Source organism: Falco rusticolus, chromosome W, assembly GCF_015220075.1.
Source record: "Falco rusticolus isolate bFalRus1 chromosome W, bFalRus1.pri, whole genome shotgun sequence".
Classification (NCBI taxonomy): domain Eukaryota; kingdom Metazoa; phylum Chordata; class Aves; order Falconiformes; family Falconidae; genus Falco; species Falco rusticolus.
The window spans coordinates 7,112,459-7,134,938 of NC_051209.1; the positions used below are offsets into that span (position 1 = coordinate 7,112,459).

The 22,480-nt window shown below is 42.3% G+C and overlaps 1 protein-coding gene across 1 annotated transcript; it reads right to left on the reverse strand.

The window, feature by feature from the left end:
• Positions 1 to 3,964: 3,964 nt before the first annotated feature.
• On the reverse strand, positions 3,965 to 20,372 carry LOC119140866. The gene is made up of 9 exons (XM_037372516.1): positions 20,258 to 20,372; positions 18,258 to 18,482; positions 16,814 to 17,020; positions 14,811 to 15,044; positions 7,246 to 7,399; positions 5,967 to 6,076; positions 5,709 to 5,822; positions 4,959 to 5,105; positions 3,965 to 4,314 (listed from the first exon to the last, which is right to left on the reverse strand). The coding sequence occupies exons 1-9, from the start codon at positions 20,333 to 20,335 to the stop codon at positions 4,189 to 4,191; spliced, it is 1,395 nt and encodes a 464-aa protein (XP_037228413.1). The 5' UTR covers positions 20,336 to 20,372; the 3' UTR covers positions 3,965 to 4,188.
• Positions 20,373 to 22,480: the final 2,108 nt, after the last annotated feature.

A 22,480-nucleotide genomic window follows, 5' to 3' on the forward strand; every position in this document is an offset into this window, starting at 1 on the left:
CAAGTTTGAAGCATCCCCCTCCCCCAAGATTTATCCCCAGGGCTTGCAGCGGACAATCATGTCAGGGTTTGTCACTTCAGTGAGTGATGACTTACACCGAACAAACTTCACTCACATGTACGGGGATGTTGGGCTGCTTGAATCTCCCGATTTGGCTCAAGAGATGCTTTAAATGGCTTTTACAAATTTCTAACTTCTTGTCGCTTCTTCAGAGGTCAATTTCACCCCCTGGAAGACATTACATGTTTCTCTGGAATGTGTGGTGCCAACCCTTGTGGTAGCTGTACAGGGCTAATAAGTCATGTAAGGCATTTTGTGAATTAATTTGGTATTGCAAGTGTCCCATGCATTTTATTACTGCTTCTGATTATGATTACCTAAAGATGCTGAGGTCCATTCCACTGAACAGACCTATATAGTTTTTAAGGTAAGAAATATTTTCTGCCATAATTCAAATTTCTCATAGGATGCAACACAGCCTTTACTCTTGAAGTAGTGCTGCTTCAGTCAATGATTTACCTGCTGTTTTCAGAGCATACCCAGGGACAGACTTCTGCATTGAAGAACACCCCTGGTTTTGGGCGAATTGCCCTGTGGTACCCCAAGAATGCCAGAGCTGCCAACTTCCCATTCTCCCAGCGACCAAAACGAGGGTCCTCCCTGGGCTTTGGGCTATGCAATACCAAAGGGAGGTGAGTTTAGGAGACAGCTGTGCATTGCACAGCTGTATTTGAGACCTCAAGCTCGTTAACCTGTGTTTGCAGTGAGCACATCTGCACCCCCTGGCAGGGTGCCCTCACGGCCCCCAGGATGCAGAGCATCTCCTGATGGGCAGGTGATAAAACAGGGTTTTTTTTAAACAGAAAAACCAACCACCAGGAGGTAGGAACCAAAACTAAAAGCCCAAGCAGAATTCTCTTGGTTTGCTTGTACTCCTTCCCATCGCCTTAAGGCAAATCCCTTAAAGAAGGGTGAGTCTGAGCGAAGAGCAGAGCAGAACCAAGTGTGAGAAGTTCTTTGAACCACAGTTCCTATCGCTTGCCACCTTTCTGCACTTCAGAACAGAGCCCAGAAGCTTGGTCCTCATCCCTTTGGATAAAGTTCAAGCCCATCCTTCATATGTAAATTCAAAAATTTAATGACTAGAAAAGCTTTTTGAACAGAAGCTGACCAATTGTCCTCTGGGTAAATAGCAAAAAGGCTTGGAAGGGATAAAGGAGACTTTAAAGAGTCACATCTTTTTAGGAACTAGACCTTACTACATCTTGGTCCTTTCATCCTGAGCCTATAGTATTGGGGGGGAATAATCTAGTTAATTCACTAATCAAAGAGAAAGCAAAAGAGGAGAGCGTATCTCATCACTCCCTGAATATACTGCTCTAAAGGGCTGAACGTTATCTGCAAAGCTGTAATATTAATGGCCTAGAATAATCCCAAGAGTCAGAGGGCTGACAGCAGTCCAGCACTGTACAACACAGCAACAGCCATAGATCCCATCTGACGGAGCTACTCGATAACCTCATACGCATATTTCAGTTGCTCTTCACACCTAACAGCGCATCCTGCTCTTATATACACATGCTCCCAGCTAAGGGAAAAGCACTCCACTGGAGGGTCAGTCTGCAATTAGTAGACCAAACCTTAGTTTCCAAAAAAAAAAAAAAAAAAAAAGTCTGGAAAAACATGCATTTTAGTAAAAACCAAACTAAAGCATTCACAAACACAAACCTGCTTTGGAAGCATGAGGGCATGGTCACTGCAGCCGCCAGGGCCGTAAGCCCCACTGCTTCCCAGTCTTAAGGAGCAATTAGCAGAGCTAATTAAAGTGATGAAGCATGCTATGGAAATATTTCCCCTGGTTTGCTTATGTAGCACACACTAATCACACCCTTCTGCGGCCTCACAGAGACCAGCCAGAAAAATTAGAAATATTTATAATCAGAAGTATTCCACATCATCATCTCCTCTCTATATAATTGTATACCTATTATATATAATTAGACATTCCAGGCTTTTAATACTTCTCTATTTCTTTAGGTATTTCTTTTATCACAGACACAACCACCCCCTTTTACTGACAGTCACTGTCCTGCTCCACGCTGCTAGTAAAAGCATCCACCTGGGTCAAGGACCTGCATCCATCAAGCTCTGTTTGGAAGAGCAGCTTGCAGTCAAACGCAACACAGAATAAAAGCAGCACACCAAACCTGAGAGACATGAGAGAGAGAGAGAGAGACCAAACCTCTCCCACAGCGGGTCACAGATCAAACCCAGCCCCAGGAACCCCCAGCTGAGAACATTGGCTGAAACCAAGCACCAAAACATTTGGTAGGTGCCTACAAGCAACTTCCAAACACAATGCTGTGGGACTGCAGGGGTCAGGGGGCCCAGGACAAGAGACATTGCAGCCCTTGAAGTAAAAAACCCACAGTTTTCCACCTGCTATTGCACCACAATATCTATTACATTGCACAGCAAAGGAACAAGAGAGCAAAACAACACCTTACCCCATAGGTGCCTCCAGATCCCTAAAGAAGGTCCTTAAACCTTCCTTTTCCCAGCTGCATTTTAAAGCAGAGCCTGGGGCTGATTGAGCCCCAGCACCTGAGGCACCAGCCTGTTTCTCTCCTACCACCTGATAGCACTTAATAACCTAATGACAAGCCAGGTCTCCAGCCCTCGGGGTTCGGTGAGGCTTGGAGGGCTCCTCTAGCCCTGGTGCTGTCTGGGGGGCAGGGGTGATGGTGACTTGTGAGGACATGGCACAGAAGAAATACTGCTCAAACACCAGGCAGGTCCCTCTGGGATGGTGGTGTCCTGACCTGAGTCCCCTTGTTGTTTCTGGCCTTTACAACCAGGGCTGAGCTGCAGGTTAATCACGGGGCGGTGCAATTACTCCTCCTGGACACGCATGCAGTATCTTTTCCTGAAGGCAATGCCAGGCTTTGGCCCACTGGGGTCCATGGTCTGGCTGTTCCCTGGTGTCCAAGAGGCTTTGCACAACCCATGCACGAGGCAGCATGTGTGGCTGGGGCGGGTGTTTGCTGAGGGGGGTTGCACGGCAGCTCCCTCTGCTCTGCAAACAGCTGGGTGGGAAGGGGAGCATGGCGGCACCTGCAAGCAGGGCACCCCAAGTACCCCAAACTGATAAATCTGAAGAGGAAGATGACCTTCAGCCAGATTAAAGAGTAGCCAGGGGATTACCAAGAGCCTTGATAAGAAATGAAATGGACTCCCAACTGTATGTTTCACTGAATCCTTATTATGTGTTGATAATAAATCAATAAACCACTTTGATCCTGATTGGATTTAAACCCCATGGACTAAGCAAGTATTTCCTGAGGGGAAAAATAAAAAAAAAAGGCCCAAACTCATAGGAAACGGAGAGAGAACTCCTTGCCTCCCTGTTGCAGCCATCCTGTTGGCTGTGATTAAATATTTACACAAGAAGGAATGGGAACCTGAGGGTTGAAAATGTGGCATAGGTGCCAGTCCAGGAAATCATCTCTGCTTCTCTTTGGCCCCTTTTTGGGGCTTATCTCTCCCCGTTTTTCACATGGGAAGAACAGTGCCTAACACAGAGCTCATCTGCTACTGAGTCAACATCCTGCCAAGAATCTAGCCTCAATGATTTCTTTCAAAAATCAGATAGCAGTTTGGTGGCAAAGTCAAGAAAAGGAATTAATTGTCTTCAGTCCTCGGCCCCACTGAGAGGAGTGCAGCTAGGGGAGGGAGAGCCACTACGAGCTAAATGTCTGACCAGCTCATTCCTGCCGTTGCTGTTAGATGAAGGGATGTAACACCCCACCTGGTTTGGGGACAGACCAAGTGAACACGCTGTCTGCGCAGGAACACTGCCAGCTCAGAGTGCTGCCTACACCACAGAAAATCAACATAACCTTCAGCAGCGTGGGGGAAGAGATATGGTGGGATAATGGGTGTTAAGCAGAGCAAAAGGCAATGGTCATGGTAAAAATGACTTTAATATACAATCTATCAAGTTACATCGTGCTATAAATAAAACCTGAAAAAATACAAAAAGAAAATTAGTTTTTTATAATTAATAACCCAAATTTTTTTTCTGAACATCTCCTCTGGATAAATATAAACAAGAACGGTACCAAAAAGTATTGCTAGAAACGTGGTGATTGTGAAAAAATTATTGGTGCCATTAACTGCTAAGAGAGTTTATTTGCCTGTTTTTTTGGCAGCCTTTGGGAACTTCTTAAATTCAGCCTGTTCCTTGAAAAAAAGCTGAGCAAGGATATGATCTGCTGTTGCATGGAAGTAGTCATTCATACGGAGAGTTTCCAGCTGTGAAGAAAAAGACAATATTTAAAAAAGAATATTTATAGCTACCTGATCTATTTCACAATATTGATCCTATGGAATATGAAAGTGCACCTTAAGTCCCAGGTGAAAATGAATGAATATAAAAGTATATAACTAATGACAGGTTACATGGGGCTATCAAGATCACTGGAGATGCGTAATCTTAGATAAAAACACCCTTACTCTGGCTCCCAGGGTATAGATTTGTTCAAGGCCTCTGAAGACCTCTCCCTTTCGGGGGGGGCTCAGCTTGTAAAGACCCTCAGCCTACCCAGTCCGCCCAAGGACACACTCCCTTTCTTAAACACCAGCAGTGCCTCACGCACAAACACGATCCAAATTCCATCTCTCTTACACACACACATGCACCAGCATGTCACACCCTACCACAGACCTTTTCTTTGCCTCCCCCACCTCCTGTTTCCGTGTACAGAGTTTTGATAGGTGTTGCATGCCAGCCATTCACACCAGAAGGAAATCTGCACCACCAGTGTGCTTGACACACTCTTAGAATTTGTTTTGAAAGGTGTGTGTGCCAAAGGACTAAGCTTACATGCATGAGAAAGGCATAAGGTTATGTACAGCTGAACATTTTTTTTGCTTCCCTTGCCTGTATGAATTCTCACCTGGTTTCCTGTACTGTAGGCTAGAATAAAAAACAAATCCTCATCACATAAGCTCTTGATATAATGTTGCATTCCAACAGGGAAAAATATGACATCTCCAATGCCAATGTTGAAGTTGGTGGTGACTCCAGAGAGAATAACTCCAGCCTGGTGCAAGTAAAGCAGTAATACTCAGCAACAACAATTTTCAGTGTATTGTTACAGGATAAATACACAGTGACAGTCCCAGCACGGCAATAAAATCACCTCACGTAGCATCAGCACTTTCACTGAGACCCTAGTGAGAAGGTCCTAGGCAACACCCTGAGCAAGAACTTTCATTCCATCTCAATTATCTTTGCACTTCACATTTGCACTGAGTGAACCACGTATAATAAAATCCCTAAATCTTAATCCTCACTACATTTTATCTATTTATCTGTCCCTCATGGAGCTAAATCCAAAGTATTGCTTTTTTATTTTGTACTCCCAGAAATCAGGGGAGTGGTGATTCCTGTAATAAGCATTTTGCTGAACAACCTAACAAGGTGGACAAATTCTGCTTTGTATAACTCTACTTTGACTGGACAAGCTTCCACAAATGTAACTGAGATCAAAATTTTGTGTGGAGAAGGAAAATGTGGGCCCTGAAAGTTTTATAATACTGCTAATTGTAGAATCATTAATCAGGGCTGGGAATCAGTTATTAGGTCTGTAATTGTTTACAGCCAAAACTCCACTGACTTGCCCCTCATCACTGTAACAAATTACCTGTCCGCAGCCGCTAATGACATAACCCATCTCATTAGCACTGAAGTGGAAATGAGGCTGCCCCAGTCCATTGCTGAATATCCGGAGAGTTGCTAAGGTAAGGATATTTTCATGCTGAAAAGCAGAACAAAAATGCTCAGAAAACCATCCAAGTTTCTTATATCCCTGTTATACATGACAAAGCAGCGATGAACCCACAGAAGCTGCATACTATGCCTTATGTTTAAATAGCTACAGTATCCAATTAAAAGCACATACCTTGTTCAGCGCCTCACTAAAAATTTTTTCTGTTTCATTTAGTCTGGTGTTGTTTATGCAGTAGCGAGCCCACTGGACGATTCCTCCTGGAAAAGGATATTCTGCTGACCCTAAAACAAAGACAGCTAATAAGCATTTCCAGCAAGGTTTGTTTAACATTGCTTGTTAGTGTATTGGCCAAGTTCAAGTCATTACTATGTACTAAACTTGAGGCCTCGAACCTTACGAGCCTCTGGCACCAAAAAGAAAGCCCATTTCACTGATCTATCCTTCAGGCACTAGACACTGCAATCTCCTTGACTATTTGTCTGCAGCCAGATAACCACAATGAAAAACTCCAACTAGATTTTTCCATCCTGCATCGCTATCAGTATCAACACACTTAAAAGAACATGCTAACTGCCAGTATATTAATTAGCCTTAACCTTTACGGCACTGACCGTGTGTCACAATATTTTGTAAAGTACTGCCAATGCAGAAGGACATTTTGCTCCAAGCACAAAGGTTATTGTCACACACACATCTATTTCTCATGACCTCCCTCAGCTGCATGTGGAGCTTTGGACCTCTATTTGCTTTTTATAGCTTCTCAAATAGACTATACTACTTGGAATTCAGTTTTATCATCTATCTTTATTAGGTGCTCACTGATAATTGATAGATCCAGGCTGTACAGAAGGTTTAATACAATTGCTGATAAACCAGTGAATATGGTTCAATACTGTTTATGAAGTTGTATTCGTAAAAGAAAAGGGAGGACATGATTAGGTATATGGTAAGGTATTTATTCCCTGACGTTTCACGTGCAAATGCAAGATATTCTAAGCAGCTCAGCAGCAGTCACTCTCCAGCTAATCTGCTGCAGGGCTTCCTGGCCTATTAGATTTTAATTTCTGAATGAAAACTTTAGGTTTAGGTTATTGCTTAAGCATAGCAGGGAACACACCAGTCCTGGTTACATACATCAGCAAAGAATCTTGACCTGGGAAGTAGTTAGTTCATGCCCTGCTCCTTACTGGCATTCTGCTCTCATACCTGCTGTTGCAGATAGAAACATTAAAACCAAAAGGGTAAACTACTCTGAGGTGAGAATCAGGTTATAAGTCTTCAAAGTGCAGTAATTAGATGTATTATCAATATATTTTTCATTTCATTTCCTTAATTTCTTATCATTTCTCTGTATACTTAACTCCTGTTTCAGTGAATCACTTACAGATCCCCTCCTCTCCCCCTCTAGAGACACAGATTGCTCTTACACACAGGATTCTCAGCTGTGTACCTTTGAGATTGTAGAAGTACTGCCATACCAGGTTGTCCGGAGACTGCACATAGGTGGCATTTTGCACAAGCTGATCTAAGTTTGATGGGAGGTTAATTGCTTGATCGTCTTTCTGTTTCTTGAATGTTCTGATGAAGTTAACACCACCTTGTGGCTGTGGGACACACGATGCATGTTAAGTTGACAGATACACAGAGCAAACTGCAGAATAAAAATTTTGCTTCGTTGAAGATCCCACCTTAGTACCTCGTGGTAGATAAATTCTGCCTTGTGGACATGCCTCATCTCTTTAATTGCCTTACCCTGTCAATACTCTGTTTTGCTCCTTTGCTCTGCCCTTCCTCCTCGGTTACTACAGAGATCTGGAGTAGAAGGGAAACTCAATCTGTCTCCCATCAAACTGGTTCAGGGTGGGAAGGGGCCTATCACAATTCTGCGATTTGAACACGCAAATTCCTCAGACTCCACAGAAACTGTGGCCACATTCTTGCTCGTAGGACACTGCCAACTAGCCAGTTCAAATAAGATCCATTTTAGCAAGGAGACGGACTTATCTATAGTTTCCTATGCGATCTTCTTATGCCACAAAATTCATCACGGGGTAAAGACACCTGGGGTAAAGAATGAGACAAAGAATACTTCCCATTTATTCCAAAGTTGAACATTATCATCACAGATGTTATCAAGGACTTGGGCAACGTCTCTTTTCCATCTCACTGGATTTGACTTGTTAGGGTGAAAATGTGGTAGGGTTAAACTTAGGCGACCAATTGTACATGGGCCACCTACAGGCTTGGAGGGAATTCCATTCCATGCTCTATTACCACAGATAAAAAACAAACCAGGGGGTAATTTCCTAGGGTATAATATTCCAGGTGCAGGATTGGACAGATCTCGACTGGTATGGTTACACCAAGTGTTCCAATTAAACTGATTTCCAATTGGATATACGGGAGTAACAACGGTTGCGTTGCAAGGCATGTTAGAGGTTTCACCAGCACATGGGTACCGGGAAGAATTCAAATATACACAATAAGAGGCATTTAGTGAATCGACTAGTTCGATTTCTTGAGGGCTAGGACCAATAGGGAGTCTGTCATCCCAGTTATCAAATTTTTCAAAAAAGCTACTCATATTATTACCTCAAGCCAATATGGTAACTTTTGGCATCTGGTTAAGAGACTGGTTAAGGGTGACCCAATCTGAGTCATTTAACGGCACGCCTACTAAGCAAGTTAAAAAGGGTATACTAGGGGTTGACAAACTTGCACTAAACGTGGTGGTGTTAATAGATCTACTCAAGGTTACCCATACATTTTCTTGCGGATCAAAAAGTGGCTTAGACACAAAAAGCTACAGTTACGGCAACAAAATTAACTAAAACAATAAGCCTCAACATTATGCTTAAAATATAACCAAAACAGTGTTAATAAGTTCAATCACAAGTTGACGTTGGTCACTGGAGCATCGGTCACTGCCGCTTTGGTCCACTTCGCTGGGACCCACTGTGGCCCTGTGGGAGTAAGTACACACATGTAACCCCTTCCGGCATACTTCACTTCAGCGGGCCCTTGCCACAGGCCAGAAGCGGGGTCTCGATTCATGACAAAAAGGAGTTGACTATCTTTTGTTTCGAGCTGGCTGTTGTGCACCCAAGTAGGCGGGTGCTCGCTTTCAGAAAAAATGCACAGGTAATTTATGACAAAGAGCGTTTTAGCAAGTCTCTCCTGGGTATCTTTAACATCTTTAAACTTATTAAGATACTGTTTTACTGTCTGGTTAGTTCTTTCGACTATTGCTTGTCCAGTGGGTAAATGTGGGATGCCAGTGACATGTTTTACACCCCATGTTTGACAAAATCTTCGCATTGCTTCACTAACATAGGCGGGCCCATTATCTGTCTTTATGGTTGATGGCATTCCCATGACCGCAAAACAACTAATCAGGTGTCTGATGACATGGGATGCCTTTTCTCCTGGTTGTGCTGTGGCCCATACAAATTTGCTAAAGGTATCAATAGTTACATGTACATATTTTAGTCTTCCAAACTCAGGGACGTGGGTGACATCCATTTGCCACACTTCACGTGGCCCTAGACCGCGTGGATTTACTCCTATTCCCAATCCTGGTCCATGGTGGCTACATGTGGGGCAAGCTCTCACTATTCCCTTTGCTTCTTGCATCGTGATATTAAACTGGCGATAAAGTCCACGGGCGTTTTGATGGAAAAAGTGGTGTGCTTCACAAGCCTTGACAAAGTCACTTAGAGGCACAGTTAAGGATACTAGTTGGTTGGCTCGTGCATTGCCTTCTCCGAGCCCTTCTGTCCATTGGTGACTTCGGATGTGAATAATACAATATGACGTAGATCGCTGTTGAATGGCTGATTGAAGTTGTCGTAATAGTTGGAATAATCGGTCTTTCTTAACTTCTTTGAGTCGTGCATCCTCAATGTGACAGATGACACCGGCGACATACAGCGAATCTGTGACTACGTTTATTTCTTTGTGCATCCACTTTGTGAATACCCAGACAACAGCTACAAGTTCTGATATTTGCAGCGAGTCGCCGCGCTCAGCAGGGAGAATGTGGTGCTGCCACTGTTGATCTTCATACCACGTTGCTGCTGCTTTCCTTGATTTTTTCCCTGCATCTGTATAGATGGTGAGGGCGTCTCTAAGAGGGCGCTCACTTCGTTTCGGTCTGGTGAGCCATTCATGGTTGCTGACCCAGCGTAATACTGGCGCTTTTAGGGAGCTCAGCTTTATTTCTGCTGCATGTGTCAACAAACTTAACTGCAATGCTGGAGAGTGCTGCAACTGCCATTCAAGATCTTCTTGTCGGATGGGCAAGTAGATTGTGTCCGACTCGCGGCCTGTAATTTGAATGATTCGATTTCTGCCTTTGCGAATCAGTTCAGCTAAGTTCTCAGTTTTTTCTTGCAGTGTTGTTTTTGGTTACATTTTAGTAAACAACCACTCTAACACTTTGACCGTCTCCCCCTTTTTCTCTTTGCACTGCGTTAGTGCACCAATAAAATGAGAGGGGCCATACAAGATCGTTAGGTCAATAGGGTAATTAGGGTGATAGCGATCGACTGCTTGAGTCGTGATAAGTGTTCCTAAGTGTTGTATCATAGCTTCCTGTTGTTCGGTTAGCGTTACTTTCTTTGCAGGATCTGTACCTTTGAGGAGGGGGCGCAGCACTTCAAGGTCATCATTATTGATGCCAACAACAGGGCGCAGCCATTGTAAATCACCAAGAAGTTTTTGGGCATCCTTGAGGGTTTTTATCTTCTGCTGAATTGATAACTTTTGAGGACGAATTTGAGAGTCAGTAATTTGCCATCGTAGGTATCTCCATACTGCAGAACGTTGAATTTTCTCTGGAGCAATGATAAGATTATGTTTTCGTAATTGTCGATGTAAAAAGGATTCTTGATGGGCTGTGAATGGCTGCGGCTGAGCGAGGAGAATGTCGTCCATATAGTGATAAATGACGGTGTTAGGCCATTGTGTTCTGATTGGCTCTAAGGCTGAATTGACAAACAGTTGACACAAGGTGGGACTATTTTTCATGCCTTGCGGTAGCACGGTCCATTCGTAGCGGTTTGCAGGTGCTTCACGGTTGATGGATGGTAACGTAAATGCAAAACGCTGGGTATCACTTGGATGTAAGTGTATTGTGAAAAAACAGTCTTTTAAGTCAATGATTAACAGTTGCCATCCTTCTGGCAACATTGCTGGATTTGGGAGGCTAGGTTGAAGGGCTCCCATCGCCTGCATTTGTTGATTAACAGCTCGGAGGTCATGTAAGAGATGATACTTCCCAGATTTTTTCTCGATGACAAATACTGGAGTGTTCCAGGGGCTAGTAGAAAGTTTAAGATGGCCACAGCGTAGTTGCTCTTGAACTAATAGGTGAGCCTGTTGCAGACTCTCCTTTTTCAACGGCCACTGCTCGACCCATACGGGGTCATCAGTTAACCATCGTAATTGGATCGGGAAAGTCCATTTTGCAGTGACCGTTATTAAAAAGGTGTGTTGGTGGTGAGTATCATTCCTAATTGGTCGAGCACGTCTCGCCCAACTAATGCATTTACCCCGGCAGGCAGGGGCATAACAGTCACATAAAGAGATGCTGTGCATCCATCCAGAATAATTCGAACTCGGTGCTGACTGCGCTGAACAGCAGCTGTTCCTCCAACTCCTTCTATTCCACCTAAAACAGGTTGAAGTGGCCAGTGAGATGGCCACTGAGCGGTCGAGACGATGGTGATGTCAGCGCCGGTGTCCAACAACGCTTGTAAGTGTCTTTGCTCTTCATCATGTACAATAGTGACATGGGTGATAGGCTGGTGATTTAAAGGCATTGTTAGAAGTGCCAGTCCTCCTGTGGAGCCAAAACCCACGGCTCCACGTTCTTTGGACGCTGGTGATACTGGACTGGTTATTTGAGGGAGTGGAACCAACTGCGCAATTCGACTTCCCTTTGGAATGTGGATGGGCGGAAAATTTGTTTGCGCAATGATGCAAATTTCTCTGGTGTAATCACAATCAATGATACCAGGCAATATAAACAGCCCTTTCAAACCACTAGAAGACCGCCCTAATAAGAGAGCACCATAACTTTGTCCATTAATTATCAGAGGTCCTCGGACATGAGTTGCGATTTTTTGTGGGCGGTTGTCAATTAATGTTGTATCTACTGCTGTTGCCAGGTCCAGGCTGAGGCTCCCTCGGGTGGTGGGTTGTAACACGGTGTCTGCCGATAAGGGTGGGTCATTTCTCCTGGAGGGGGTGTCGTGAAGGTGACAGGAGTCGCGATTGGGGTCGACGCGCTGCGGCTCCTCGCACTCGGTTTCCCGTTTCCCGACTGCCAATAGATGTTGGTGTTGTGGGTTCCTTGCTGACAATTTCGGCACCACACGTGACAGTGTCGACATTGGTCACGGGTATGTCCTGGCTTCCTGCATCGATAGCAGAGGAAGTCTCGGCGCGTGGTGGTCGCTGGCTTCGGGGGCGCGGTAGCCCCAGGGGGGCACAGAGGCGCAAGCGCTGCAAAAGCCTGACTTTGGGCTTGCACTAAATCTCTCCCTACTGCTTGGATTGCTTCCACTAGCAAGGCTTGCTGACCTACTGGCACCCAACTCATTCGCTCTAGCATTGTTTCTACAGAAGAATCTAAGGGCAGGGCCACTAAAATGCCTTTGGTGTAACTGTTACTATTCTCCAAAATACATTGGCGCAATAATGGCCCTTTCATAAAGGTAGGCATATCGGCTAAGTTGATAGCTTCAGTTACTCGGTCAACAAAGGATGCAAAACACTCATCTCTCCCCTGTTTAACAGATAAATACGATGGTGAGGGTGGCGAAGTTTTTACTCTCTGCAGGGCTTCTTGGGCCAGTCTCATGGACTCGGCTGCTACCTCAGGGGTAAGGTGCAGTTGAGCGTCGACGCTTTGAAATGGCCCTGTGCCCATTAGCTGCTCAACGGTGACTCCTAATAGGGGGTCACCCTGCTGCCTTGGACTATGTGCAGATACTTCACACAGCCGCTGCCAATGGGCTTGCCACAACAATTGCTGGGATTGTTTCAAAATGAGACGCATTATGTTTTTAATATCTTCGGGGCACAATATATCACTACTCCAAATATAATTTAACATTTGTCTGGTGGGCTCACTGTGGAGGCCTGACTCATTCACTGTACTACGTAACTGACTCAATATTTTCCAATCAAAGGCCTCCCAGGTTCCCTGTCTTTGGTTAGCGGCATTCATCTGATACGTTACAGGGAAAGCTTGGGGGGGGTTGACTTGCTCAGCAATATCAAATATTCCCTGAGCAGCTGCTTCTTGTGCTATTTTTTGCCAATTAATGCGCGTAGAACACAACAGTTTGTTTACTGAATTTTTAGAATTTTGTAATGACTGCCCAGTGCTATTTTCTTCCTCAACAGCACTTTCGTCAGATGTGTCTCCGCCCTCTGGCCCCCCCGAGGCTACTGCACCGGAGGGGGAGGGCGGAGGACACTGGGCTACGGCGCTGGAGGGGGGGGCGGAGGACACGGGGCTACGGCGCCGGAGGGGGATGGCGGAGGACACAAAGGGTCTGGAGGTGGTGCAGTGGGCTCTATAGGTGGTACAGAGAGCACTGTTTGTGATAAAGGGGGTATCGGAATGTGATTTTCACATGGCATAATTTTTCCTGCATTAGGATCTGCGCTTGCAAGTCGGCTTGTTACTGCTGCAGCAAGGCGCTTTTCTGCTTGATATCTTTTTATACAATTAGTTACTTCACGCCATGATTTCATCAATTTTTTTGCTGCCTTATCGTCATCTATAACTAAGTCCCACAAGCAGTCCCCAAACGCACGCCACTCCTCTACTTCGAACATTTTTTCAGGGTCTGTAAAAAACCCTTTCGCTTTTCCCATAGTAATTAATCCAGCCAGATCTTTTAAAGGGCCTACTCCCCGCTTTTCTAAAAAGCATCTTAATAATTCAAAGGCTACCTCTCTTTCCACAATGCGTGCACTCTGTAGTCTCGCCCCCCTTCTTGTCCGGCGAGGTTGGATTTCCGCGACCTACTTGTTGTCTGGTCCGGAGCAGCGATTTCGCTAGGTAGCCTCCTTCTCGGCTGGCAGACCCCGCCTTATTGCCGAAGGTCCAAGCGGGGAGACGGCGAACGATGTCTTCGGAGCCAGTTCCCCGCTTCCCGGACGCTGCAACCGGGGCCTCAACGAGCACGCCGTCCACCGAAGGAGGATTGGGGGTCCTCTCTTCACGGGAACATAATGAAGGCATCAGTCCCTGTTCTGGCGCCACTTGTCGACGGCGAGGGAAGTCAAGCGGGCAAACTCAATATGAGTGATAAAGCAAGCTTCGATTTATTACGGCGCGATTATGTCTTATATACAGTTCCAGTTAATTATGCCTACTAGTCATCTGCTGATTGGCTAAGCTCTAAAGGGTTACATTTTCATACGTCCTCCTACTTGCGGTTTCTGCGGTTAGCTAGCTACATATTTTATTTTCTCTCTTGTCTACGCGAATTCCTCAAAGTTATTTACAACATTAGGCACAAGGTCAGTGTGTTTTCTCAGCTTCCTTATCAGCATGCCTCAGCACAGCTGCAAGGCCTGCTCCAGCTAACTTACGCTAACTTTGTTTCACAAAGATCTTTAAGGAAGTCATGGCCGTGATCACACAGCCATTCTGCAACAACGGGGCTATTGGGAAATTAGCTTTGGGCTTCACTATTTAATTTCCTTTTCCAACCTTGGAAATATGGAGGATCCTCCATGAACCGGGAATAAATACGAAGAGCGGAGGAGAAAAGGTTTCTTGGAGAGAGCATCATCATTTCTTTCTCCTTGCACATAAAGGAACACACAGCACAGCACAATGCTACACAAAGGACACGTGCACGTCCTTCCACACTGCTGGGACTAAAGAGAGCAGTTGAGGTAGGGAGGATCCTCTCCAAGAAACAGAGAACCTGGACTGCCATGTTAATGTATAGAAGACTAGATAAAGGCTGGCTGTTCCATCATACAGACCTTTAATACTCTAGCTGCTATATCCTCTGGGGTAGAGAAAAAGGCGTCATCTACATCCAAGGTCTGAAGTTCTTCATGTGTTGTAAAAAACAGCAAGAACACACAGTCTTCTGATCCTACGTTCTTTATCCAGTGCACAGTGTTTCTAGGGAAGAAGACCACTTGACCAGCCGTGACGTTGTATGTGGTAACCACGCTGTCATCTGCACCAATTACTCCAATCCAGGCAGTACCCTGTCACATAATCACAACTTAAGAACCATAATGAAAGTTTCCTCATTTAATCCATATGCAGCAAATCAGTAATTCAAATAACTGGAAGGCTGTTAGGAAAAAACAGATCCTGATGCACCCTCTAACAAGCCTTTGTGAACTTAAATCCAGAATAGAATTTTAAGTGACAAAATTTTAGAAGGTTTAAGGAATACATGACCAATACACATTGCGCATACTTAAACCATTTCTTATTAAAGATGCTGAACACCTATAAAGGAGTCATCTTTGACCTAAAACTGCTGGACAGAGGCCCAGGTGTTTGTGGAATGCCCTAATCCAAGGAGGATCCTCCATCCAGCTGGAGCTATTCAGTTCTGATGCTGGTCAAAATATGAATAATTATTCTTAGCTATAAATTAAAAATTGAGATCTATGTACCTATGTGCGAGCGGCAGGGAATCACACGCAGCCGACTCAGTATGAGTGATAAAGCATGATTCACTTTATTAGCCCGAATAGCTCCTATTTATACAGTGTATCTAATTATGCATACTCGGCAGTCTATGATTGGCTAGAATCACTACCTACTCATTTACATGGTCCTCCTACTTGCAGTGAGCTAGCTTATATAACTTCTTTATCTCTACTGCACATACCTCCTTAGAGTTGTTTGTGAAGCCTGTTAAGGCCGTGGTGTCCCTGCAACTCCGCAGCCATCAGCACAGCTGGCAACCTCAGCTGAGGCCTAGTCTTGATAGCACACTGGTTAGACTTGGCTCTGCTCGTACAAATGCTCTACTGATCTGTGACCCTTCTCATCCAGCCATTCTCCAACACCTATGCTTCCAAAGAAACATAATTTTGTTTTCAAATTAATATGCTATCTTGAATTCCTCATGGTATATAATAAATTAATAAAGAAATTCTATTTATTGGTTTTGTTTTCTTTATTTTTACAGATTGGAAATCTGACACTCAGGTGAGACAGCAAACCTTTTCAAAGAGATTTATTTGGAGGGGAAAGGGGAGAGGTATTTGGTCCAGGAAAGAGAAGACTGTATGGGAATAAAAGAGTCTTCCATGCAGAAAAAGTTGTGAGAAAGAAAGATGATCTGAAGCTCTCCAAAGCCAATACAAAGGGAGAAATTAGAATTATTTTTTTTTTCAATTAAAAACCTCATGGTTTGTGTAACAGAGCATTCTAATGTTTTGTGTACCAGAACGTTCTAATGGTTTGTGTGACGAAACATGGGAGACAGCTACTTTTTGATTTTGTAATAGTTCCTTTGTTGAAAATTTTTAAAAACTGAAGAAAACTGTGAGATATGCTTTAGGTGTTCTTAACATGGATCAGTACAGGGGATGGAGTCAGAGGCTTTCTTAAGAACCTTAACAGTCGTTCATCTCTCTGATTCTGCAAAGGTTCTCTAAATTAATTACTTTAATCTTTGTAAGCACTTTGATAAGTAAATAAAATTATGTAACTTTCAGGTGTCTAAAGTCTCCTCTGACTTCAGTTTTCATATTTCTTTGGAAGCTACAGGTGTTTGCTACTCAGGTGAGTAACAACATTAAACAGCCTATTTCAAGCATCTTCATTTGAAAATGTTATTTCAAGCAAGAAAACTGATGTCATGCATCAATCAATGGTAATTTTGCTTTTATTACCTGTTAACATTTGTATATAATGTATATGTAATTATTTTTTACATATGTGCATCTTCTATACGTATATGATGCTTTAAACTGCAAAACCAATTGGGAAAGTTCAAATAATCAGATAATACCTGTAGTAGGTAGCCATGTTCATTGGCATTAAAGTGCCAGTGGGGAGCCCGAAGCCCTTTGCTTTTGATCTGTAAGGTTCCAAAAGTCATTTTGGAGCGATGGTTATTGATACTTTTTCCAAATTCCATTTCTTCATCACTTTGATATTCATTTGCATCCTTCCTGAATCTCGCCCACTGAATTTCGCCACCTGGGTACACATGTACCTGTAAAGTTAGTGTGAGTGGAGAACTGGGTTAATTGTGGACAGTGGTGACCAAACAATCCAAAAATATTTCAGAAAATTATTGGACTGTGCAATACTGAAAGTACCTATTCCTTTTCTCAGTGAGGATTCTCTCTGTATGTATTTTAGTCACTTTTCACAATCATTTATATACTTTCTCATGTCATGGTGTAATAGTATTGTTTCTACAAGTGAGAGCTAAAGAGTGACATCAAGAACAATATTATCTGCTCCTCCTCTTTTTACATGATTCTGGACATTGATTTGGGAATTCAGTGGCATATATGCTTAAACTTTTAGATTAAAATAATTTAGAACACTTCCCAAGTAAGGCATTTTCCTGAATTTCTATGGTTGCAAACTATTTGCACCTGAAACTATTCCTTTCCCAGTATTTGTACCGCCTCCAGAACATGTTTTTTACTTGAAAGAATCACTGAGGAAGGTCATATTAAAAGGGTTGCTCTCCCCTTAAACACTTTTGTTTCCATTCTTAAAAACATTTTCTGTTTGAAAATTAGATTTAACATGAAAACATGCCAAAATGGCTGTTGTCAGTTTAAACTGCCCTACTACCTAATCGATCCTTTTCCCTATTTTGCTGAAAAGCAGAAATTAATCAGGAATTTTTTTTACATATATAAAGATAGATTTAGAAGATGGAGTATGTCTTCAGAGTTTGCTCAAAGGATAAGTTTCTGTGAGTATCAATACACCTAAACAAAAACTACATAGTTCCTAGGGCTTCATTACATTGCCAATTAATTCCATTTAGCTCACTGAAACAAGATCATGCAATTAATTTTTTTCTTGCAACATCACAATTTGTTTAAATTCAGTCCTAAGAACGAAAAGGTTAGTGTGCTACTCAGCTTACATTAAAATTTGATCTTTCTGGGTTTGTTTCTCAGAATTTCATACTCTGTAATTTCAGAATCACACATAAAATGGTTGCCTTCTCTTGCAAGCCTAATTTGTTGGAGCAATTATTTAGCTCTCCAAGAAGCACTCCAGAGATCCATAGCACTTCCAACATCTGCTATGAACTGGAGTGAAACGTTGTCAGGAAATTTGTGTCTCTCCCCATGGATTATAAAAAAAGCCTGAATAACAGATTTAGACTGATCAACTAATCTTAAATAATAGTTAGGTGAAATGAATTCATTAAACTTCTATATACAATGCTAGAATATTATTGCACAAGATGAACAATTTACCTTTGATTTCCCCAGGTGATTCATGAACTGGAATCTGATATCCACATTTTTTTCATCTGGTTTGGGGGAAGATGCGCCATCATCTTTAACATCTGTCTCTTTCATAAAGACCGGGTTGTTTACATAGACCAAGGACAGGACCAGCACTCCTATTGCAGTGGTGATAACACAGGCCAACAGACAAACTAGAAAGGTTTTCATCAGGGACCAGCTGCCCTTTCTTTCCTGAAAATAATAAAAAAAAACCAACCAAAAAAAAACCTCACCCAAAAAGAAAGCTTTATTGGATTTAACACACAGGAGAAATTTTGTGATAGTTCTTTTGTAATCAAAACTTCAGAAACATAGGTACAACCAAAGCACTAGGCCCAGCACAGGGAAAACTTATAGCGTATGCTATCAGATTGTTGCTGTCCTTTTGTTATTTCATCAAGTAAAAGCACATCTTCATCATCCTGGGGTCTTAAAAACTGTTAAACATTTTTTTTTCCGTTGCCGTTTCTAATTTATATCACAAAACACTGAAGACCTGCAGTGTCAACTCATGGCAAACTTTCATGCCTGGGGCAGAAATTCTGCTGCTGCTTTACGGCACATCTCACACGGCCCCAGCTCCGTGGTAGTGGAGAAGATGCTCTGGGCATCATTTCTTCACCGAAAATTTCCTTTGTGGACATTCAGACTTCTGGAGGAGGGTGAAGGGGAGAAGCAGCTGGGCAAACAGAAGCACACAAGCTCTTTATAGAAGGCCAAGGCACTTCTGGCACCATGAACCATCACTTTGATGAGGATTTTCAGTGTTTCCTACCCCTTAACCTTTTTTGCTGCTGGAGTTGCAGCTTCAGATGAATAGAGACTGCATTATCTGCCCCAAACCTTAGAACTCTACTGATTCTGCATGCACAGCTTAATGTACCTTTAAAGGCCTGATTTTTCAGACATTGAGTGCCTGAAAATGAGCTATGAATGTTGATTTCTTAAGCTAGACAATCAGAAATGAAAAAAAAAATTGAAGATTACTTGCTAATTTTAACAAAATTACCTTTTTCATAAGTCTATTTGACAAAAGCTCTTTACAAATACATTTCACTTGCCAGCAGAGAAATGCTCAAAATATCACCCTATACTATTTGGTAATAATCTTTTCTTCTGTTTAAATGACTCCCTTTTTAAAGCTTGTGTTCAATCAAATATCACAACAGCAGCACTCAGACCACAGTCTCATCAGAGCTCAAGGCTTTATAGTTAAATGCATTCAAAATCCCCATTTTCCAGATTTGAAGGACCTTTAATTTATAGCATTTTCACAGTAGTGGCACCAATTCAATAATTATTTTTAAAGTCAAAAGAATGCTGTACATATTACATAATAATAACTCACATAGAATATTCAACCTCAGCGCAACTGTGGGGAGTGAGTTATGTTGTAAGAAAATCACAAGCCTTGGATTATTTCTAGCCAAGAAGCGGCACTGTGCTGACTGCAAACAAATGTAATGGCTTATGAGCGATATTCCAGACCTTATTGCACGAAGTTAATTCAAATCCCAAGAAGCAAAAACTTTAATGGGAAAATTACAGAGAATTACTTTTCCCAAGGGCAAAAAAAAAAAGAAGAAAAGATGAAACAGTTTTCTAATGTGTAACTCAGTAGAGATACTAAACATTACCACAAGATGAGCTTTTAAGTAGGTCTTTCTGTTAAAATCAATGGGGAATCCTCCAAAGATAATTACTTTGCCCAGTAGTTAGAGGATAAAGAATTTAGCTATTAACTTAAGCGGGGCCAGGGAATTATGTCTCACAGTTCAGATCCTAGCTAGTGCACATGGAGTTATGCACTTCAGGACCTCTGAAACTGAAGCCCTTTACAGCTTTTATTTTCTTCAGGACCTTCTGAATAGTATAGGATTAGGTTGTATTACAAAATAAGTGTTTAATCTTCAGACTGACTGCATTAACAATGTTTTGATAGCACTGTAAAAGAAAATGACTGGTACCTCTTTGTTTGGCCACTCTTTTCCTTTTGAAGAACTTTGTATGCTCTCTCCATGCATTTCAAATGCTTGGTTATCCATTTAGTAAAACTGAAATAGATTGGTCCACAGAAGACAAGAAGAACATTAAAACAAAAGGATGTTAATTCCGATATGTGCTCAGTTATGTTACAGAGTCCAGGGAAGTGACTCATCTTCTGCATAGTAACATGAATGGCATTTAGTGCAGTACATTGTGCAGAAATATGGTGCAATACAAATAACTCTTCTTCACTAAACTAAAACAGAAAGGTCAGACAATTTCCGCATTCAGATTTAATGTTATTCATGTATCACATGAACCCTAAGACACGACATGATAATGAGACAGAGTCTGAACCATCAAATATTTGGAGGGGAATTAAAAAAAAGCGAGGCTCATCTACTTCCTTTACCTATGCTAAGGACCTAATACATTTAAATTACAGTTTTGCCTGGTTGTGTAATCTACTTTTACAACCACAAAAACGGTTGAGGTTCCAGAACTTCTTTGGCAACCCATTTCCCTGCTTACATATTATTATTTTTAAAAAGGTCTTCCTAAGCCTAAATCACTCCTGCTGCAACAGAACAGACTTTACCTCCCCACACAATGGAACCAAATTACACAGAAAATGTCCCACTAGGTAAGACCAGTAGTACATCCAGGCCGGTATTTTCCATCTGGCAGGACTTTAGGAAATGACAAGGGAGAGCATAGCCTGGCCACTATGTCCAGGTTACACCTTTCATACCTCACACGTCTGCATAACTGTTGGATGAGAGCTGCTAGAGGGAACAGCTCCTTCTCTTTAGATTTCATTTTATGAAAAATTCCATGACTTTGTCTTTTCTGAACCTGCTGATACTCCCTGACCTCCTAAGTTTACTGCTTGCAGGTCAAACCAAAGAGCACTTTTCAGTCCTAAACAGATATCCTGCAAGCTCCTTTAAAGGCCCCCTATCTTTCTGTACTGTAGGATCTGAGCAACATCAGACACATGCTCCCCCCTCCAAGCTGAAGGTCCAAGGCCTTTTAGTCCCTCCCTATTAGGCAGCTATTCTATCTCCACAACTGTTTCAATGTTCTCTAACTCCACAGCCTTATGACAATAAACAGAAAATAACTTCACTGTTAACGGCTCTCCAAGTGTTACAGATTTGCTAATAAGTTAAGATTGATTGACTTTATTTGATTGATTATTTGATTTTATAAAATAATTTTATAAAATAGAAATATAGAAGGATAAGAAATATATTTTAATGAAACTCATAGTTATATAGTAAAAGCTGCTATGAGATCCTCTGTACATCCCGTACCAAGGCCAGAAGAATGGGCTAGAACCATTGTTAAAACTTAGGTAATAACTTTAGGGTTTGAAAGGTTTTTTTGTAGTTAACTAGTCTTTCGTATGTAGAAAGTGTATTGAAATGTCAGTATATAGGATTAATGGGAACTGGGGAGAGTCGACTGGAACAGCTTGTGGTTACCTGCCAAGAAACCGTGAACTTTAGTAAAAGGTAATTCCGGCAGGGGGAGATCGCGACCACCGACTCATATACCACCTACCCAAATCGTACCCCAGACCCATTTCTGGACCTTTCTAAGCTCTACTGCGCAGAATCGGATATGGGAGGAGAATATGTTAATGATTTATGGGAAATATTATGATTATGCATGAATACTTAATGAATATGTATGAATAAGTTCTATATATGGTGTATGATTCTGAAACTTGGTGTGCATTGATCGTGAGAGGACTCGCTCACGCACCCGGCCGTCAATAAAGAAGTGTCTGCTTATCTACATCACATTGGTGTCGATAAGTTCTTCATTCCGAGATTTCGGTAACACAAGCACTGATGTCTACTCATCTTTACAATTCCCTAAAAATAATTTAATATAGACTATTATTCCTCGTTTTGAGGCACACAAGTGTTAAATGTTGCTACCCAGTTGTAAAAAGGAAACTAGGTTTGTGTAATACATAGCGTATGTAATAACCTTTCTCTCTCCTGCTCCCCCCCCTCATTTCCTTGATATATTCAATGTTTGATTATGTGCTTCTGAACTTCTAGGAAACTGAGGTGAACTGATTCCCCTATAATTCTTTGGTACCATTTGGCTGACTTGTCATTAAAAGGTAAGACCATTATAGGACTGCACCGAATTCTAAACCTTACTGAAAATTTGAAGATGGCTTCAGC

Bases quoted from the DNA above. Each gene is read 5' to 3' on its own strand.
- LOC119140866 (XM_037372516.1), bottom strand. From the start codon at position 20,335: ATGGATAACCAAGCATTTGAAATGCATGGAGAGAGCATACAAAGTTCT. The intron at 15,045-16,813 runs GTATTATCTGAT...ATTATGTGACAG, and splicing joins AACATGGCTACCTACTACAG to GGTACTGCCTGGATTGGAGT. The intron at 5,106-5,708 runs GTAATTTGTTAC...TACTTGCACCAG, and splicing joins TCATTAGCGGCTGCGGACAG to GCTGGAGTTATTCTCTCTGG.